The 19,216-nt window shown below is 31.0% G+C and overlaps 4 protein-coding genes across 9 annotated transcripts; 2 read left to right on the top strand and 2 right to left on the bottom strand.

The window, feature by feature from the left end:
- The first annotated feature begins 1,008 nt into the window (after positions 1-1,008).
- Positions 1,009-4,570, top strand: LOC122711043 (sodium-dependent nutrient amino acid transporter 1-like). Of its 2 annotated transcripts, XM_043929437.1 has the most exons (9): positions 1,009-1,533; positions 1,639-1,981; positions 2,096-2,345; positions 2,702-3,076; positions 3,217-3,406; positions 3,482-3,658; positions 3,732-3,831; positions 3,960-4,231; positions 4,384-4,570. In XM_043929437.1, the coding sequence occupies exons 1-9, from the start codon at positions 1,525-1,527 to the stop codon at positions 4,555-4,557; spliced, it is 1,890 nt and encodes a 629-aa protein (XP_043785372.1). In that variant the 5' UTR covers positions 1,009-1,524; the 3' UTR covers positions 4,558-4,570. The 2 variants fall into 2 exon arrangements, with proteins under 2 accessions (XP_043785372.1, XP_043785373.1); XM_043929438.1 differs by lacking the exon at positions 2,702-3,076 and having other exon boundaries at positions 1,010-1,533.
- A 9-nt stretch (positions 4,571-4,579) lies between these two features.
- LOC122711045 (sodium-dependent nutrient amino acid transporter 1-like) lies at positions 4,580-8,863 on the bottom strand. Its single transcript, XM_043929439.1, has 10 exons — positions 8,717-8,863; positions 7,901-7,987; positions 7,402-7,675; positions 6,967-7,183; positions 6,489-6,860; positions 5,880-6,246; positions 5,688-5,787; positions 5,406-5,582; positions 5,076-5,173; positions 4,580-5,012 (listed from the first exon to the last, which is right to left on the bottom strand). The coding sequence occupies exons 1-10, from the start codon at positions 8,729-8,731 to the stop codon at positions 4,866-4,868; spliced, it is 1,854 nt and encodes a 617-aa protein (XP_043785374.1). The 5' UTR covers positions 8,732-8,863; the 3' UTR covers positions 4,580-4,865.
- A 1,502-nt stretch (positions 8,864-10,365) lies between these two features.
- LOC122711345 (sodium-dependent nutrient amino acid transporter 1-like) lies at positions 10,366-17,889 on the bottom strand. Of its 5 annotated transcripts, XM_043930058.1 has the most exons (11): positions 17,851-17,889; positions 17,563-17,663; positions 14,561-14,833; positions 14,376-14,483; positions 13,279-13,519; positions 12,766-13,009; positions 12,126-12,500; positions 11,364-11,730; positions 10,899-11,175; positions 10,683-10,777; positions 10,366-10,523 (listed from the first exon to the last, which is right to left on the bottom strand). In XM_043930058.1, exons 3-11 carry the CDS (start codon positions 14,585-14,587, stop codon positions 10,386-10,388), a joined length of 1,872 nt encoding a protein of 623 aa, XP_043785993.1. In that variant the 5' UTR covers positions 14,588-14,833; positions 17,563-17,663; positions 17,851-17,889; the 3' UTR covers positions 10,366-10,385. The 5 variants fall into 5 exon arrangements, with proteins under 5 accessions (XP_043785993.1, XP_043785992.1, XP_043785990.1 ...); XM_043930057.1 differs by lacking the exons at positions 17,563-17,663; positions 17,851-17,889 and adding an exon at positions 15,316-15,403; XM_043930055.1 differs by lacking the exons at positions 17,563-17,663; positions 17,851-17,889 and adding an exon at positions 15,286-15,398.
- LOC122711346 lies at positions 17,017-18,246 on the top strand. The gene is made up of 3 exons (XM_043930059.1): positions 17,017-17,243; positions 17,465-17,679; positions 17,853-18,246. Exons 1-3 carry the CDS (start codon positions 17,151-17,153, stop codon positions 18,178-18,180), a joined length of 636 nt encoding a protein of 211 aa, XP_043785994.1. The 5' UTR covers positions 17,017-17,150; the 3' UTR covers positions 18,181-18,246.
- The last annotated feature ends 970 nt before the right edge of the window (positions 18,247-19,216 follow it).

Raw genomic sequence — 19,216 nt, 5'->3', positions numbered from 1 at the left:
ACGATCGAGTTATTAACGTTATTTTATCTTGTACGTTTCGGTAAAGTGCAAAGAAGATCGTAATACCTCGTCAAGTTTCGGCATTTTTTCTTCTTCATTTAATCTCGATGATGATCTTTCCTTCCAAAGGTTATGATTCTTTTTCACAACTGTCTAATTTCTCATCGCCAACTTCATTACGAATAAGAATTCGTTCGTTCGAATTTACTCTCTGCATCTGATCGACTTTCAAAGTTGTAAAATTAAAAGAATTATTTATAATTGCAAATTTTCTTATTTATTATTTCAATCGAATCGAAATATCTCTTCCTCTTCTCTCGAAATTTTTAATCTTCGCAGTTTTTCATCTTTTCAACGAATATCATTATTTAACACTCGTTCGTATTTAACCGGAATACGGTTTTCTTCGTTTAAGAAAACCTTTTCAAATTCAAATTGTATTCGCATTACATTTATGGCAAAACGAAAAATCTGTATTTCTATGGAATAAAATTGTTATCAAATCAGCCACACGATGAAAACGTAATCTAAATCCTTGCATTATCATCAAGGTTTCTCGAATTCGTAAAATAAAATAAAATGGAAACAAACTTTTCTTTGTATAGTTAGCGATGCTGATGGAAGCCACGAGTTACAAGATCGCGTTCCCATCTCACGATTTCTCTTTTTTTTGTTTCATCGACGAATTTTACTTAGTCCTTGTTTTAGAATCAGTGAACGAGGAAAGGGAAATGAGTGATACTTTTTTCTTTTTCGCGTGTTATAGGAAGATGTTGATCGTTAGAATTTGGAATTGTGAAAATTCATTCGAAGAATTGTGAAAAATTGATATTGAAAAATATATCATGAAATAGAGCAAAAATTGATAATGGAATTAATCATAAAATTGTTAAAAATTAGCTAAATATAATTAAAAATTATGAGATCAATTTATCGAACAAAGAATTGATATTAAAGAATTAGTCAGGAAAAATTCACGATTAAAAATTGATTGTGAAATTTTGAAAAATTGGTATTAAAAATTGATCGTGGCATTGTTGTTATTTCTATAAAAAAAAAATTAGAAACAATAAATAATACTGAAGAGTTATATTGCAAAAGATAATCGCACGTTATTTGATTATTAAAAAAGTTTATCTTGTTTGTTCTTTCAACTCAAGAGTGCGAAAAGTCATAAATTGCTTCCATGCATTTTTCCCGGGAAAATATCTGTGATAATGAGATTTTACTAGCGCGATAACGATTGTAAGATATTAAAAAGCTTAAAATATAATTCGTTTGATATCATCAAAGTGATACGATGGCACACGTTTCCTGCCACACATTCATAATATTTCGCGTGGCTTTGTTTCGCGAATTCTTAATATCTGATCTGTCTTTCTAAATCTTTGTGATCATCAATTTAAGAAGATATTTCTATTCTATTTGTACGACTTTTCTATTTGTATAATTTGTGGAACAAATTTTTTTATAGGAAAATATAAAATACAAGGAATATATAAATATAAAGAATTCTTCTATAAAATGGCAGAGGTTATTAAAGTGTTCCTGTATAGAAAAATATAAAATATAAAAAGTGTATAAAAATATGTGAAAGATATTTTTTTGTAAAATTTACAAAGTTTTTTTCTTTTCTAGAATGACAGAGGTGATCAGAATTCAACGTTCGCTGTGGATGAAACGGATAAAAAATCGTACGAGGAGTCGAGATATGTAGAAATCACAAAAGAAATTAAAGAAAGAAGCAAATGGAACAACGAAATTGAGTTCTTGATGTCCTGCATCGCGATATCGATCGGTTTTGGCAATATTTGGAGGTTTCCTTTCACTGCCTATGAAAATGGCGGTGGTGTCTTCTTGATACCTTACATCATCGTCCTTTTCCTCGTTGGTAAACCGTTTTATTACATGGAGATTATCCTGGGACAATTTTCCTCGTCCTCGTCAATTAACGTCTGGAACGTATCCCCGGGATTTAGTGGTAATTAAATAATTTTATCGTTCATAATTATTAATTTGCGATTGTTTGAGAAATGAGAAATGAAGATTCAAATTTGTATAAATTCTAAGATGAGGATATTAAAAATTTCATCAGGAATTGGATGGTCCCAATTCTACTGCAACACAGCCCTGATGACGTATTACAGTTCATTAATGGCTCTGACGCTTTTCTTTCTTATCGCCTCGTTCTCGGCTGAATTGCCTTGGGCAAAATGTAGAGAAGAATGGTTGGATTATTGCATCGATTCCAGTCAGCAGATCGATAATAACACGAGCAATATTACCTCGTTTGTACAATTGTTGAATGAGAAAGAGCGCAGAAGTTCGGCGGAGCTATACTTTTTGTAAGTTCGTCGATTTTTCTTACTCGAAAAGATTATAAACTATAAAAAAAATCGTAAATCTACGATACAATTTTTTTTAACAAATTAAAAAATACTTAAATAACGTATTACAAATATTTTTCGATCGTTTTATTTTTAATTCTAATTCTGGACTTAAATATATTCACCATTTTTTTTATGATATTAAATAAATTATAGAAATAATATGTATCTCACGGATACTCGCGTGCTAAATGTTACACGAATTCGAAAGTTCGATTTTATTTATTACACGCGTAAGAAGACGATTTAAAAAAAATTTCTTTCCATGAAAAAGGTGAATTAAAAAATTGAATCGATGAATAAATAACGTGCAGAAAAGTGGTGCTTCAAGAGAAAGACAGTATAGACGATGGAATCGGATTGCCAAGTTGGAAATTAACGCTTTGCCTTCTGGTCAGTTGGATCTCCGTCATCCTGATCACGTCCCAAGGTGTGAAAAGTTCGGGTAAAGCTTCCTACTTCCTCGCAATTTTCCCATACATCATCCTATTCAGCCTTCTGATCAGAGCAGTGACTCTGGATGGTGCTATGACCGGAATACTGTTCTTCGTCACTCCGAAATGGTCGAAACTTTTCGAGCCAAGTATTTGGTACGCGGCCGTCACACAATGTTTCTTCTCTCTTTCCGTTTGTTTCGGCCCTATTCTCACGTACTCGTCCCACAATGACTTCAAACATAATTTATACAGGTGGGTATAAGAAAAATATTGTTGATAGAAAATCAATAATAAAGTTAAATCGTTAAATCGTCGATAAAAAAGGAAAAGGAAACGAAACGAAATTTTTCCATTGAATTTTTACGTTCACTCCTATAAATGGGATTTTTCAGAGATGTGCTTATCGTAACTACTCTCGACACGTTGACGAGTTTCGTAGCAGGTTGCACGATATTTGGAATTTTGGGGAACCTGGCGCACAAAATGGGCCTCGAGGATATCAGTAAAGTGGTGAAATCTGGAGTTGGCTTGGCATTCATCTCTTATCCGGACGCCATAGCGAAATTCAACATTGTGCCCCAAGTAAATAAGTGTGAACGATGATAAATTTTGGAAATATAAAGAGCAATTGTAGAAAGAAATTTAATCTCTTGTTAGCTATTCGCAGTGCTCTTTTTCGTGATGATGTTCGTTCTCGGCGTGGGAAGTATCGTAGGAATGGTCTCTGGACTTGCGCATTCTTTGAAGGAAAAGCTTCCAAATGTGCAGATATGGAAAATCGTTCTCTGCATCTGTTCAATGTCGTTTGCTGTCAGTACGATCTACGTCACTCCCGTACGTGTAATTTACAAATTTAAATAATTATTATTATTAAACGTTAATTAATAAATGTACTTGTACATTACAGGGTGGGCAATTTTTATTGAACTTGGTCGATTATTATGGCACATCGTTCGTAGTGTTCTTCCTGGCCTCTTTCGAAATCACCGCCATTATGTGGGTATACGGTTTGTATTCTTGTTTATTTTATTATGTATATTCTTTTTTTTTTAGAATTAATTGTTACTTTTACTTACATCTTAAATCATAATAGTCCAAAATTAAAGTAAACGTTCTATTATATTTTTACAAACAGGTATAGAAAATTTCTTAAACGATGTGGAATTCATGCTGGATAGGAAAACAGGCAGCTATTGGAGAATTTGTTGGTTTCTTGTCACGCCTTTGATTTTGTTATTTATTTTCTTTTATACATTTGCTACCCTACAACCATTGACTTACGGAGAAAAAGAATATCCGATTTCAGCCCATGCGGCTGGCATAGTCGTATCTTGCTTAGGAATTTTTCAAATACCTTTTTGGATGATCGTGAAATTGTTAAAAAACAGAAATTTGCCATTATCCAAGGTATATAATTTATATTTTTATTCTTTTTTTAAGGATTAATCGATTAATATTCATATCGTTTAATTTTTTATTATCGATATTTAATAATATTTCATAACAATATTCGATAATACTCGTTGAAACAATTTTTTAGTTTGATTTCTTTTTCATAGAATATAAGAAAATGTTTTCTGCCAACCTCGCAATGGGGGCCAAAGGATACAGAGCACAGAAAGGATTGGCTTCGGTTCAAAGAGGAGAAAGAGAAGCAGAGAAGTCTCAGAAAGAAACCAAGATGGGTTCAATTGGTATACATTTTGATTAATAAAAAGGAGACAAAGGAATAGAGATTGATAAAGAGACACTTTTGATATATCAGTGACGTATACAATATAGAAAATAAATTTCACTTTTTCTGTGATACATTATACCATATATCGCTACTTGCTTCGATCTTTATTTTAGATTTGAGAATTATTGAAGCAAGATAAGAGCTTAATATTTATTTACAAAGTCTTAATATTTATAATACTACCTTGTCTATAATAGTGTCATTGATCTCTCGACGATATGATCGATAACAAAAACGAAGAAACAAATTTCGAATGGGAATTCAAAATTCCTTGATTCATTTCGTTAATACTGTAATTTTTATTCAATCCTCTCCAATCAACAACGCGATAATTCTCGACCTCTTCTTATTCAGACTCATCCTCGCCATCCTCTTCGAATCTTTGAACTCTTTCCATTCTTTGTACTTTATCGGATCTTTGGGTCCCCAATCGGAACTAGGCTTAAAAATCTACGACAAGAAAAGAGAAATAAAAATATTTTATTTTTCTAATTCCACTTTTTTTATACTTACATCCAAACAAGATTTTCCTTCGCTCTGTTTTAATTTGTTGACGATCATCCAGATGGGAAGTTGGATCACTCCTAATCCCAAAAGCATCCAACCAGACACTGAAACGTAATATAACTTTTTTTTAAAAAAATTATATAGATTCTTCTTGAAGAATTTTGATAGAAATTTCCAAGCTTTTATGAGAAAAATCATGCAGATTTTTAACAATTATTTATTTTTAGATTATTCTTTTATCCTTATTGAACAATTTTTCATTTTTTTCTTTTTTTTTTTTTTGAGATGGAATAGATAATTTCTGTTTATTCAAACGTGTAGAATTCATAATCATACCGTAGGCAGAAGTTGGATAGTATTCCCCATTGTACTTGATAGGAGTAAGATCAATGAGAAAGTAAATGAGGATGCAGAAAAGTGTCAATGGGGTTAAGAAGCACCAGCAGAATCTCCAATAAATCGAAGGTCTGCTGCCCACCATGAATTCAGTATCGTCCAAAAAATTATCGATTCCTACGGAGATATTAAAAATAAAATTAATTTCATGATCATTCGAAAAAATTGGCGCGAGAAAATAAAAATTTTTTATTAATTTTTTAAAAAATAAAAATTTATTACCATATATCCAAGAAATTGCGATAACCTCAAAGGAAGCCAGGAACACTATGATGAACGTTCCTCCAAAATAATCCACCAAGTTCAAGATGTATTGTCCACCCTGAAAAATTTACAAGAAAAAGAAAAAAACTAACAGAAATTATAATATGCATAATATTTTTTTTTTTTCAACGAATTATTCGAAACGCTTACTCTCGTGCAATAAACGATCCCAATCAGGAAACCAGCGAAAGAAACGCCACCAGCAACTTTCCAATCTTGGAAACTGGGGAACCTATCCTTGATGACACTGCTAATGACCGCGGTGAAGGCCACAGTGGTGCCGATTCCCAGGACGAACAGCATGAGGAAGAACAGGACGGCGAATAATTGAGGAACAACGGTGAATTTCGCTAACGCTTCCGGATAAGAGATGAAAGCTAACCCTGTACCGGCACGAACCACCGTTGATATGTCGTTTCTACCAGTTTCGTGGGCGAGATTGCCCAGAATCCCAAAAATTGTCGTTCCTGCTATTAAACTCGTGATTAGATCCATAGTTGTCACTAACGTACAATCCCTGCAACAATTTGTTAAGATATTTTTTCCAGATATTTAATTTATACAAGAGATCTATATCTCAGCGAATAAATTAATTTTATTTATTTGTAATAAAATTTGCAGACAAATTCCTCGATTTTTCTTGCAACATGAAACATTCGAAGAAAAAAAATTATTGATGTTGTTCGAGAATTTTAATTTAATCGTTTTAAAAAAATCACAGGATGGCGAAACATAAATTTAATTAATAGAAGGTATTACCTCAATACGTTGTGGTCGAAACGATTGTATGAGGAATACATGATAACAGCGCCGAAACAAACTCCAAGAGAGAAGAAGGATTGAGTGACAGCCGCGTACCAAACCGATGGATCGAAGATCTTCTCCCAAGTTGGTTTGAAAAGGAATATTATACCGTCCCCGGCTCCCTCCAGCGTCACTGCCCGGATTAAAAGAGCTATCATGATCGCGTATGGAAACAAAGCAAGGAAATAGGCCGCTTTCCCGCTGCTCTTCACGCCTTTGCTAAGCACTATGAAAATGAACACCCAACTGACGAACAATGCGAGGACCAATTTCCACGATGGATCCCCTAATCCTTCGTGTATTCCAGCCTCGTTGAGCACCACTTTGCTGAGTGGGGAGAAAAATAACAAAGAGAATTTTCTTTCGAACTTACTTACTTTGATATTAAATAATGGAATGAAAAATTAATTTACTTAAAATTTATTATACTTGCCGGAAGTACAAATCGGCCGAGCTACTTTTGTTAACATTTCTCGCTTCGTTGTTGCCCGAACTGCTGTCGAAACAGATGTTTTTCCATTCTTCCCAACAAAACGCCCATGGAAGAACCGATTGAAAGCTAGCCAACAGATAAAATATCGCCAACGCCATCAGGGAGCAATAATAAGTGACCACCGAGAAAACGGAAACGGTCACGCCGTATCCAATGCCTGAAAGAATGGAAGGGAGTGAGAAAATTAGAATTTTCAACTTTTTCGTATTGTTGTCGGACAAAAGTAGAATAAAGAAGAATTGCATATCTTTTCCATGTGTCTCCATCTTCGATATATCAGTTTAAAAAATGTATTATTATGTGTTGAAATTGTTATTTTATTTAGGTCACCCTGCATTATATGTATTATAGATAGAATCGTAATAATTGAAATACCTCTGAAGGCGGGTGAGATGGACCAAACCTGTATGCAAGATCTGCTGCTAAATTGTCCTAATATCATCTCCATGTAATAAATCGGTTTTCCAATAATGAACAGTACGATAATGTATGGCACCAAGAATGCACCACCGCCATTTTCGTAGGCAGTGTAAGGGAATCTCCATATATTTCCAAGACCGACCGAAAATGCCACGCAGGACATTAGAAATTCTAGTTTACCATCCCATTGAGCTCTCTTTAACGGTTTCTCCTCGATGACAATCGTTGACTGTGAAAAATGAAAGAATAATAATAATTAAACTTTTCTGACGATAGAAATAAATAATAAGATCTCAAAGCTTAGATGTTGATGAATAATAATAATAATAATTAAATATTCTTATCAAAAAGTGAAAATTGAACGATATATTTTTCTAAAAATATTATTGGAATATTTTTATAAAGAATATTAATATCTTTACGTATTGTCAAAAAAAAAAAAAAAGAAACTCACCCCATTTTCGATCGGTTTCTCGCTGTTCGATATCACAGAAAGTCTATAGGAGCCTTCCACGCCATCGTTGTTGTTGACAAAACTGTTCTGCAATGTGAAATCTATGTATTCGATTCATTTTTTTACCATATCATTTCATGTTTTGCTAACAATGGCAAATAAACAGTGAAAAATTTCTCGTTTAACGTGCAGTTTTACGTAATCGCGTAGTAATATTCCGAGTAATTATAGGCAGATAAAAGAAACACGGTAATAAAGGAAATTTCGAAGGAAAAGTCGTTTGATCTACGATTCAATGATAAGGAGAAATGTAAAATTTTTTTTACGAATTTCTTTTTTTTTTTTCCCCTCTTATTTCTTGTCAAACATTTTTCTGAAATTATGGTAGAGATTATAGTAATGAGAACTATCGATAAATTAATATTGTTTAATAATTTCAATAATTTTTTTATTATATTTTAATACGTTTCAAATTTTTTAGATTAATGATGGATTGAAGATAAAGACCAAGATAAAGAAAAGTGTTTTAGTAATAAAATTTTACAACTGCAATTTAGATTAAGCTGTTGCGAATTACACGATATTTCGACCAACAATTTCCAAGATGCCATTTATATTAATCTTTCTTCAATTTTGTGAACACGCGTACAACAATAATTTTCATTTCAATCAAATTTCCATTTTAACGAAATATTCACGATCACACCGTGAAATGAACAAATCGAACTTGTATGATTCATTTAATACATCATTATATCATATTTTCGATAATTTACATATATTTTACTCATGATCACGATACGAAAAATTGTAAACCTTTGTGCAATGCATAATCACTAATCACTTGTCCATCCGTTTACGTATCGTGAATCGTTGACCAGGGATCTAAAGCGCGATCTTTGCGTGGCAAGAGCGTTTAGAAGACTGAAGAGAATTGTACACTCGCATAAACGATTTATGCTATGAGAAATCTGGAAAATAACACGTAGTGCTATATTTTCCAAATCCAAATCTTTTCTCTTAGATATATATCTTCTTTCATTATTATCTTTCAATCTCTTTCCTCTCTTTGTCAATATTTCTTTCCTTTCTAAAGTAGAAATCTTTTCTTTTTCTCTCTCTCTCCTTCAAATTCTTTTCTTGATAATACAGTACTTGGAATACTTGAAGTGTCTTGGAATTATATGTAACTATATAATAAATTTCGTAAATATTTATGAAATATATATATATATACATTAAATTATCGAAGATTCTTCGAACGTGCAATAGGCAGAATGTTGGAGCAAGTAACTTTTCTACCATTTTCAATTTAAAAATCTGACATTGTGTTTATAATGTATTAGTTAACATATATTAATTGCACATAGATGTTTATACCTGTTCAAATACACAAGTTAATTATAAGATATAAATCCATTCATCGATGCACAATTCTTATCTTATGCATCACTATTATATTCGAAATTAATAATTTTGATATTTGATACAATCAACATGGAACATATTATTGTTTAATAAGAATTAGAGGAAAATCAGTACGGAGTATTTTATAATTAAAGTCGTCTTATTTTTCCTATATCTCAACTTAAAATTCAATAAAGAGATTAAAAAATTATATTAGGACCAATTACGTGGACCAATTTAATAATAATAATAATTTATAATAATAATTAATAATAATAATAATAATTTTTTAAAATTACATTTTAAAAAATTTAAGACGTAAAAATTGACGGACAAGACAAAAACATAAATATTTCCTGACTTTATCAGTTAGTAATAATAACAATCTCCTCGCAATATATCATGTGTTATTAAATATCATTCTAACAAAAGTACACGTCACATCTTCAATTGAGAAAAATTGTAATAAAGTTTATATTAGCAAACGTCCATCACGAGTTATGCTTAATTTCAAAATTATATCCGATAAATCTTATACGTATTAGAGAATGCGCGAGATTATAATTAATTACTATGCTTCTATATATAGTTGATTAGTTTTTATTGTGAAGGAATTCCAAAAGGAATTCTTCATTACGTAACTTCATTATTCAGTGTAGAAAAATAGGAAATAATTCGTGAATCGTGAAAACATTTTAATGTCCTGATGCTTCGATGAATTTCAACGATTTTCCAACGTCTTGTTTAATTACTTATACTAATTGGATGCTTATTCTCGAGTACAACCGCTATGCAAATTAATATATAAAAAATTGCTTTTCGTTTCGAATCGATCGTTTAATCTTGTGAATAATTTATCTTGGAATCTATTGCAGGTCTGAACTATATTTATCGATCTGTCTGAATCCATTATCTAAATTTTTTTATTTTTCATTTATTTTTAATAAGCTTGGTAAACTTTTCATTATCTCTGTGTGTGTTTTTTAGAGTAAATATCTATTTTTAAAAGGAACTTGGGAAAGGAAATAAGGAGGAACATTAAATTAGACAGACACGTGTAGATTTAATCGATTTAATTTTATTTTAAGAAAGTCTTGACAAAACCGCCTCTATTTTGGAAATTCTTATAAGCAACGAATTCCTTCCACTCTGACCGAATATTAGGATCTCTGGGGCCCCATTTTTCCTCGCTGGGTTTGAACGCTGCTTTGACAGTCTGGAAAACAAATTACGATTCAAAATTGAAGGAAGAAAGAAAAGTTTAATATATAATATAATATAAAATAAAATATACATATATATAACAATCTCGTATTAAATCTGGATTTTTGAGTAAATTTATGATATTTGAATAAATTTAAATTGTATTACTCACTTCGATTATAGACGACGATCTTAACTGTATCATTTTCTGCAAAATGCAGCCAACGATCACGAAAAGGGCCAAAGCTAGTAGGAACCATCCTATACCTATTTATAATCGATTAAATATCGATGTAATTAATCGTATATATATTATAATGTTATATAGATAAAAATATTGAATTTATCAAAAAAAAAAAAAAAATGAAAATGAAATGGAAACACCAACCATAAGCATAATCTGGAAATGGCATATTATCATAAGTAGGCGACTCATAACTGACGATCGTGTAGATCAAAATAACGATCATTAATATGGGTGTAATAAAAGCCCAACACAATCTCCAATAACACGACGGTCTTCCGCCGAGCATGAACTCAACATCGTTGATAAAATTCGACAAACCATAGATCCAGAACACTGTTATCATTTCCAAGACACCGACGATGATCGCCACGAAAGTACCTCCGTAATAATCGACCAAAGTTACGAACCATTGCCCACCCTAATTAAACATAATATTTTAAACGATATGATAAAAATTTAAAGTCAAGTTAAAATGGAATTTATAAGGGAAATGAGTGCAAATAAAATTTAGAAGAATTAATTTGAATATATAAAATATTTGGATATATAAATAAAATGATAAAATCTCCAATATCCTTTGTCGTTGAATCTTATTTTAATACTCACAGGTGTAACGTAGACGAGGCTAATGAGAAATCCAAAAATGGAAAGAATAAAGACCAGCTGCCAGTGTTTCGTATTCGGGAAATGATCGCAAAGGATGCAAAAAATGGCGCCGCAAAGAGCGACAGCGCTTCCAACGCCGAGTACGAACATCATGATGAAGAACAGGACGGCGAAAAGTTGTGGGACAAAATTGAACTGGGACAGCGCTTCCGGATAAGAGATGAAAGCCAGCCCTGTACCACCACGAACCACCTTTGATATATCCACGTTACCCAATTCGTGGGCCAGATTGCCGAGAATGCCAAAAATCGTACATCCTGCTATTAGGCTGGTGAAAGTATCCAGAGTGGTCACTATCAATACGTCTCTGAAATGAACGAACGAAAAAAATTGTGAATTATTATATAGAATCTAACGGGTAAGTGCATTTTTCTTTCTAAAAGTAAAATAATTTTTTTTTAATCCTCCTTTCTTTTGAATAAATATAACAACAGTTTAGATTTATTAGAATAGAATATATAATAATTATTAGAATATTAATATTCAAATTTAAAAAAAAAATAAATTTATTACATATTAAGCGTTATATAAATAAATAAAGAAAATAACAATTCGAAAATCTTCATAATTCGATAGTCTTTCTTATAGATTAATCTTTGCGTTGTTAAAATCGACTATTTAAACTACAATTTTTCTAAATAATCTATAGTATATTCAATTGGAATTTGAATTAAAAAGAAAAGAAAAAAAAGAAAATCTTACCTGCCAAGACCGTGTTGGAAATTGTTGTAGGACGAGTAAGTAAGGATCGGGCCGAAGCAAACGGAAAGGGAGAAGAAGCATTGGGTGATGGCGGCATACCAAACATTCGGTTGCCACAGTTTGTCCCAATCGGGCGTAACGAGGAAAAGAATTCCGTTCACCGCTCCTTCGAGGGTCACCGATCTGATTAATAAACCTATCATGATAACGTATGGAAATATGGCGAGAAAGTACACAGCTTTCCCTGTACTTTTTATTCCTCGACACAGGACGCAGAAGATCGTTGCCCAACTTATGAAGAGGCAAATCGTGAGCTGCCAAGAGGGTGTTCCAATTCCATTTTCGATGGATTCGTACTCGTTCAGGACGATCTTTCTGAAAATTTAATCAGGAATGTGGAAATGTTTTTAAAGAATTGTAAAAAGTGAAATCATTGTTTTATTATTGTGAAATTGATTTTGCCATTTCTTTAAATTGAGTACATTGTTATTAGTTATTATTAGAGATCGAATGTTTAAATAATTGTTGCTGGTTGGGAGAAAAAATATGAAACGAAATGTAACATTGAAGAGATTATTGTTAATTTTTATAGAATAAAAGTGGACCGATGATTAGAAGATAAAAATATTTATCTACATACCTAAAATATAATTCTGCAGAGCTACGAAAGGTGCCGTTATAAATAGTCAATAAACTGGCACTCCCATTCAAGTTGTTATCCTTCGAAACTGTATCGACGCAATAATCCTTCCATTCTTCTCGACAGTAAGACCAAGGTAACTCAGATTGAAAACTAGCCACGAGATAATAAAGAGTTAAACCCATTAAGGAGCAATAATAGGTAAGAACGCAAAACGCTGCGAATGCTTGACCGTATCCCAAACCTAAAATTCCACTTGTAAAAATTAAAACGTCTAATCTTTTTATCGGGAGAAAACGTTTAAAAATTATTCAAACCTTAACAAGTTGTCAAATTGTGAAATTTCATCTCAAACAAATTTTATTTTATATACAATCTCCTCTGATAACAATTTTTAAGGATTAAAAATATTTTTTAAAATAATTTTTTCAAAATCTGATCAGATACATTAGAGGAAGAATTATTTTAAAAATTATTAAGATAAGTTTGGAAATTCTGTTGGCCATCAATCACCTTTCATGGCTGGTACCATGCCCCACGTCTTCGCGCATGATCTGTTGGTAAATTGGCCGAGAAGAGCTTCCAAAAAATAAAAAGGTTTCCCCACGAATATCAAAACGATAATATAAGGTATTAGGAAAGCACCTCCTCCGTTTTCATAGGCGGTAAAGGGAAATCTCCACACGTTTCCAAGGCCTACGGAAGTAGCGATGCACGCCATTAAAAATTGTAATCCTCCTCCCCATTCCGCCCTCTAAAACATGATGTTTCAAAATAAAAATAAAGAAAAAGAAAATAAAGAAGAAATGGATAGAATAATGGTAAGATAATTTACTCGAGTCTTCTATCTTTCAGATAATCTGACAAGATAAATAGAATGTTAAAAATGAGTGTGTAAAAGCACGTGTTGAAGATAATAAGTATTTCATTGCATTGATAACAAAAATAAATTCAGATGATACTCTAATTAGTTTGAACAAATGATAATGAAAATGCACAACAGCCAACAAGAAAAATACATAAGACGATTAAAAAAGAAGATTTTGTTTAATAATATTATAATTGTATTAAGAAGAGTAAAGAACATATAGAATGATGAACTAAGTGAAATAAGTAAGAAATAAGGAATAATTCGAAATAATATTGGAAAATGAATGGAAATAATATGGAAATTCATTATAATTGTTGATATTTTACATGGTAATGGAAAATAAATAATTAACAGTTATTTCTTAATCCCAAAAGCAAAAAATAAAGAAACCTTGAATAGAAATCTCAATGATCGTGTAATGCAAATATTAATTCTGACTTGTTTTACAATTTATCATTTTTTGTTTAAAATTAACACAATGATAATACCATTGATATAATACAAAGATAAATTTGATGCAAACATCTTTATTGAAAATAAACAAACGAAACTCCTATATGTTAAAGTGAAGTTAAAATTTTTGAAAATGATGGCCCAAGATATCACAATGGAATAAACCAAAATTTCTTGAAATATTTCCTATTAAAAACTATCTTAATTATTTGCTTAATTTTACAATCGATTAATTTTTAACAATTTTACTCTTTTGTAAGAAATTGAAGAAAAACAAGTCACATACGGAGGAAATATTTTTCGCATCCTCTTCTTTCGTTTTCTGATTATTTTCTCTTTGTCCCGGAGGAATATTTTCCATCTGGAAAACCTCGTTCGTGTAACCATTTTGCTTCTGTAAATATATTCTATTTGTTAACTCAAAACTTCGTTTCCAAATCGTTCATCTTATTAAAAAGAAAAATCTCTTACATAAACACCGTTCTCGATTTTCTCCATGGCTCTGATACTCTCTCTGAAATTGTCAAATTTATTCTTTATCTCGAGAGATTATTTCTAAATCTCCAACAATCTTGTCAGATAATTCTTCCAATGATTTATTTATCATTCTTCGTGTAAAAAATCATAGCTCGGAAGAATAGAAATTGTCATCGCAAAATTTTTCATGTTTTTTTCTTCCTTCTTTTCTCGTTATTGTTGCTTTAATGGAACCACGATAACGTCATTTCGATCCGTCAAAAAACACTGGCAAAAGTACGGCACAATTTATAAATCATCCTAAAGACACTTTTTCACAAAGGAAAAAAAAATTCACTTCACTTCGTTTTCAATGGAAAAAATTGTGAGAAGGATAAAACATCCGAAAGAATTAATAATTTAATCGAAAAAAATAGGTTACTTTTTTTTTATCGTATATATTACTTTTATCGACGATCTATCAAACCACCCATTATTTTTTATTAACCCTTTCATCGAGGTGACGAATTTTAGAAGATTAAAATCTCAAATTTCTTCAAATAAGTGATTAATTCAAAATATCAAGTGGATAGAGCGAGAGTGGATATCAAATATCAAGAAATTTAAAAAATGCAATTTTAAAATAATCATTGTTTATAATAATAATTGATTTACAAAATTTTTCTACAAAAAAGGAATTAAAAGAAATAAATTTAGAAAAATTAATAATAATGGCTTACTATCGAAAGGATTAAAGACAGGTAAGATACCTTCTAACTGATTTTGTATTAGCAAGATACTGCAACGAATGACTCGCGCGAAATAAAACTCGAGTTGTAACACGAGCGTCGATTAGATACGATCGACGCAGACGTTCTCTTTCGTACACCTAAAACTTCATCTCATCGTCAGTTCTGTCGAGGTATTACCTGCATAATACTGACGCACGTGTTGCATCTCGTAAGAGATATTCACAGTTCGTAAGAATTGATGATTTCCGTAATGAATTTTGAATGAAACTGTAAATATATTTTGGAAAAGAAAAATCAAAAAGAAAAATCAAAGAGACACAATTTTGATGACATGTTGGTTTTTCTTCGAACTTTTCTTCTTTTTTATTTCTCCCAATATTTATTAATAGTTTGTTAAAGCTTTTTGATTTTCTTTTTTTGACAGGATGACAAGTGACTTTCTAATGAAATGAAAATTGAAGAAATAAAATTTTATAGCTTTGAGTAATAATTGAAAAAATTTTAATTGCTTGAATTTTTTAGGACATTTCGTATGATGGTAAATAAATAGCAATTGAAAAGAAATATACGTTTAAATTAAAAATTTCCATGTATTTATAATTCTTAGAAATATTAAAAATCCTTTTTTATTTTTTTGATAAAATTTTTATATTAAAAAAAATAAATTAATTTCTTGAAATAAATTATATTCAATATTAGTAAATTATTCGATATAATTAATTTATAGTGTACAGATATCAAAGATATTCACTTAGAAATAAACGAAAGAAGAAAGAAATGAGTTGTTCAAGGTAACATTTTCTTTTTTTTTTTTTTTTTTTTAACTATATTTTAATAACAGATTCGACAAAACTTCTGTCGGAAACTTGTTAAATAACGTTGCGCTTTATCGATAAGTTTTATTGATCTGATATCACGGTTCGTAATGAATTCAGGACAATAAAACCAAGTAATCCAACGATCATTCGTAAAACGTGTATAAGCTTCAAAGCTTCGCTCGACGATAAAGAATTGTAATCAACGTGTTCTCCTTTATCAGCTTGGATAAGAATAAAAAATTGTAAAAGCATAAAAAATCGCGCGTATTACTTTCGTAGATGCAATGCGATACGAGCACATTTTGAAGAAAAAAGATAGAGGAAGAAGAAAGATAAAAAAAAAAGAAACGAAAGAAAATGAAACGAAGTGGTGAATATTTCTTAAAAATTTCGATCGAGAATAAAAATAAAAAGAGAAAAGATTAAAAAAGAAAGGAAATTTCATGCAGATGTTAAAATTATAATGCCATGATGATAGAGATCTTTCTTTTTTTTTTTTTTAAATCAATGGAAACAACACTATCATTGCGAATGTTTCGTAAAATATGTAAACCAAGATGCAAATTGACATTTTGAATTATCGAAGAAATATCGAGATATATTTTTCCTAGAATGACTCAATGCTTTCGAAATCATATCGATTTTCCGTGACTTCATTCGTGAATTTCACACGTGAATATAAAAAATTCTGTTGGAAAATTTTTTATAAATGAATCATTCGATATTAATTGGTATTTGAAAATAATAAAAAATATTTTAAAGGAAATAAATTGAATTGAATTCAAAAGATAACATCGAGCTTTAGTTAAAATTTTTTTCAATGTAATATACATATACATATATTCATGTCGAAATAGAAATAGAAGTTAAGAGGAAACGCGATATACGATATGTACGATAACAAATGACAATATGTAATTTCGATATAGGTGGAAATCTTTTGTCAAATTCTGGGCAGTCGATAGAGCAACAAGATGGTCTGACAAATTTCCACTCCATCCACGAGAAACAAGTCGCCGTTTAATCGAATTCGTAATGATTATTCAGTGGCGATCGATGATGGATAATTTGAGCGACATTTACTATCTCGTGCGGCTCATCATCCGCCAAGTTTCTATATACTTACGGGTACGATTGCGTGATTAACCTTCTCGCGTAATGAAGTTCACATATCAATTTATGTGATAATAAAATTGAATTAAAGAAGATAACATTCGAGAGAAAAAAAAAAAAAAAAGAATTGCCATTATTTTACCTTAAAATATATCTTTTTATTTATTTTATGTCTATGAGATTTATCTAACACGATCTAACGTAATGATTATTTTTTTTTTTTTTTTTTTTTTTAGGATTTGATTTTGTACAAGTTCTTCTGGATAGCGACAAACAATGAAAATTTCGACAATTCGGATTCGAAACTTCGTAGCATAACATTAAGGAACGTTACCACAGATATCCTAGCCTTCTCCGTCATCTGTATTATCCTTTTTCTACTCGTAATCCTTGCGTCGAAGTGTGAGAAGGACGAAGTGCGAAACGTTTTCGAATCTGCGGGAATAGAAACGTTAGTTTATGCAATTGGTGATCGAAGAAAAAATTAATTTAAAAACTGATTGATCGAATAACCATAAGAATTATTCGATTGATCGTTAACAAAACTGGCCAATTATTAAATTGATTGAAACAACAGATTGAACATTTTCAAATGAAATTTTTCCCCTGATCGATCACTCACAGAATCACGGTAGAACATCCGGAAGACCAATTCTGCGTTTCGAACGTAACTTCCAGTTCGACAAATTGCGTTCACGCATGCGGTGACTCGATTTTCTCCCGTGGACGAATACAAAACAGGAATTACTCCGACGAAGATATATCCAGAGTTCGTTCCTCCAGCAAGAAAAGGAACACGATCCCGAAGAAATCGATTTTCGGCTTGAACGTGGCCCAACCGCAGAATTCTCAAAGCACCCAAACCACCGATAAAATATTCTACAAGAACAATCAAAAATGGTTGATAAGACGAACCAGGAGCGGCCATATCTACGGGAAATATCCAATATAGCGGAAGCCACGTCCATTCCTTTTGATATTTTTATTTATTTATTCAATCCATTTTCCAGAAGGCGAAGAAAAGGAAAAAAGAAAAATAGAAGAAAGAAGATGTAAAACATTCCAATGAAAATTTTCATCGAAATGAAAACAGAACTAGTCATAAAGATAGAATACGGTGATGTTATTGTTACTGATTCTCGGTTTAACATTCCAGACAATTATCAATAGTTTTATATTATCAAAGGTAATGAATCGCAGGTAATGAATCATTTCTTCAAGGAAGAGGTTTGTCAAGCAATACGATTAAACAATCGTGGATCTAAAGGCATCTGAATCGTCATCTGGAATTTGTTATTTGTGCTAATTTTTTTCTCTCTCTCTCTCTCTCTCTCTTTCTCTCTCTTTCTCTCTCTTCTTTTTTCTTTTTTTCTTTTCTCTTTTAGTTTATTTAAGCTACGTTCGTTAATGATATATTCCATTGAGATATCGTTTTTTAAGAATATTTTTAGAATGATTTTATTTTGAGTTCACGTTGATATTGTCTAAGAATATAAATTTTTAACACTTTTTTTTTTTTTATTTTAACGAAGTAATTTTCGCTTCGTCTTTTTTTCTTTTTATGAATTATTACGATTATTTATACGAATTTTATATATTTCATCGTATGAAATTTTATTTACAATTATTAAGATTCTATTACTTCGTCGTATTATTTGTTATTTATTGTATACGTGATGTTTTTATAGTGTTTGTCATATAAATAAATATCGTTGATTTCAATATTTGGTAGAGTCATTTTATCAAAGATAAAATATTAATTTTTTATCATACCTGTGATAAAATATTTGTATCAATGTGTTATCGACGAAGAAATAAAATTATATCGTGTATAAAAAAATTATTAACTTATTAAGTTTCTTATATGAAGAGCCATAAAAACTAATGATTTTATAATCTTAAATCTTTTGTCTTTAAGAGATATCAATGGCGTTTCGATAATCTGTAAATCTACAGATTATCCCTTTTTCCAGGAACGAAACAAATGG

This window comes from Apis laboriosa, unplaced genomic scaffold, assembly GCF_014066325.1.
Source record: "Apis laboriosa isolate Shangri-la unplaced genomic scaffold, ASM1406632v1 scaffold16_cov148, whole genome shotgun sequence".
NCBI classification, from domain to species: Eukaryota; Metazoa; Arthropoda; class Insecta; order Hymenoptera; family Apidae; genus Apis; species Apis laboriosa.
Note: the sequence above shows the minus strand (reverse complement) of the source record. Positions and strands in the feature narration are given on the sequence as shown.